The sequence below is a fragment of the Orycteropus afer genome, unplaced genomic scaffold, assembly GCF_000298275.1.
Source record: "Orycteropus afer afer isolate SDZICR_OR568_19922 unplaced genomic scaffold, OryAfe1.0 scaffold00030, whole genome shotgun sequence".
NCBI classification, from domain to species: Eukaryota; Metazoa; Chordata; class Mammalia; order Tubulidentata; family Orycteropodidae; genus Orycteropus; species Orycteropus afer.
This window is the reverse complement of record NW_006921617.1, coordinates 15,148,723-15,150,726: the sequence shown is the minus strand read 5'-3', so window position 1 is coordinate 15,150,726 and position 2,004 is coordinate 15,148,723. Positions and strand designations below refer to the sequence as shown.

At 41.2% G+C, this 2,004-nt stretch overlaps 1 protein-coding gene across 1 annotated transcript in view; it reads left to right on the top strand.

The window, feature by feature from the left end:
* ENOSF1 (enolase superfamily member 1) overlaps positions 1-2,004 on the top strand; it is a 46,419-nt gene that overhangs the window by 11,957 nt on the left and 32,458 nt on the right. Inside the window, exon 2 of the mRNA XM_007935617.1 lies at positions 896-1,004. Within this exon, the coding sequence (XP_007933808.1) occupies positions 896-1,004 (109 nt within the window). The remainder of the gene's footprint in view (positions 1-895; positions 1,005-2,004) is intronic.

Below are 2,004 nucleotides of genomic sequence, written 5' to 3'. Positions count from 1 at the left end.
AATTTATTATCTCACAGAGTTTCTGTAGGTCAGGAATTTGGCACCAGCTTAGCTAGGTGGTTTTAGGTGAAGGTCTTTCATGAAGTTACAGTTGAGATGTCGACCAGGGCTAGTCATCTGAAGACTTGATCAAGACTAGGAGATCTGCTTCTGAGATGGGTCACTCACATGGTTTTTGTTGTTGACAGAAACCCTCCATTCTTCCCAACTAAGGTCTGTCTACCAGCTGATTACTGTCCTCACAACATGATGACTGACTTCCCTCAGAGTTAGCAGTCCATGTGAGAGACCCAAGGGGTGTTATGGATTGAATTGTGCCCCCCCAAAAAATATTTGTTGGAGTTCTAAGCCATGACCTTGTTTGATCATGACCTTGTTTGGCATAAGGTCTTTGAAGATGTTATCATTTAATATGAGACCATGCCGGAGTAGGGTAGATCCTAATCCCACCAGAGTGATGTCCCTTCTAAAAGAGAACAGACATGTGTGACCCCACAGCTGCAATCCAAGGAATGCCTGGAGCTACTAGGAGCGAGGAGAGAGGCAGGGAACAGATTCTTCCTCAAAGCCTCAAAGGGATCAACACAGCTGACACACATCCTAATCTCAAACTCCCAGCCTCCAGAACTGTGAGACAATAAATTTTTGTTGTTCAAAGTAAAAAAAAAAAAAAAAAAAAAGTGTGTGTATTACACTTGTTAATATCATTTGACTCTTTCAGGAAGACATTCTTTTCCATTCTGAGCTCCTATGTTTGAGACACATCAGTGGTTTCCTTAGATTGACGCTTTTCTTGCATATCCTCTGTTGCATTTTCTAATCTTACGTGCTATCATGGTCTTGTTTTTGGATTTCTCATGTTTGCATTATTTGTGGGGGGGCATTTTTCCTGCAGCACACAGACCCTGACTACTCAGCTGCCTATGTCATAATAGAGACAGATGCAGAAGATGGACACAAAGGATATGGAATTACCTTTACTCTGGGAAAAGGCACTGAAGTTGGTGAGTTGAACATTCTCTTAAAGTTCCAGATTGCTTTATTGTCACTTGGATACAATTCTGGCTGTGTTTTTCTTTGCCTTTATCCTGCCTAAAATGAGTAAAAGCATTGTTTCTGGTTTGTTATTTCTTTTCATTTGAAAAAATTAACAAGTAGCAAAATTTGGCCTGTCCCCTTACAGTCACTTACATATGGTTGAAAAATCCTTGAATCTTCGTCTATTTGTCTGTTGTGATAACAACAATGCTATTAATTGACTTTATTTATTTATTTATTTTTTTGTAATTGTGATTTGAATGAAAGCTCACAGAGCAAATTCATTTTCCATATAGTTCATACAGATTTTATTTCATGACATTGATTGCTTTGACTATTGGCTGTGGTGGGGTTTTGATGACTGGAACTAGGCTAGTGACCAAGGGAGACAAGAGTGACTCATGTAGCAAGACTTAGTGTGATGGTCATATTGAGTTTCCTTGCTTGTCAAAATATTTCACATGAAGTTGGTTTCTAATTCACTGATCTTCCTGGCCAAAAAAAAAAAAGAGGGGGGGGGCCTTTGGCCCTGGCCCAATTTCAGAGGTCTCATCTGGGATAGCAGATTCTTTAGGATGCACATTAAGTCTCTCTCATCTCAGAGCTGGATGAGATCTCAGTGGTGATCTTGAGCCTTTTGTTTTTGAGAAAAGGCAATGGAGGCCCAGTGAGCTCCTCAGCTAGGCATGGCAGAGATTAGGCTGCCTGACTGACCAACGTGCTTTCTCTATGGAACATTTAAATTATTTTGGATACTTAATGCTGCTTTGACAGTAATATATACCATAAATGGGATGGCTTGAACAAACAGGAGTTTATTCTCTTACAGTTCGGGAGGCTAGAAGTCTGAGTTCAAAGTGCCAGGCTCTAGGGGCTGGGTGAAACCCCCTTGACCTTGGCCTTCAGCTCTGCCTCTTGCTCCCAGCCCACTGAAGCTAGAGGCATCTCTTCACTCAGGCAGCTACT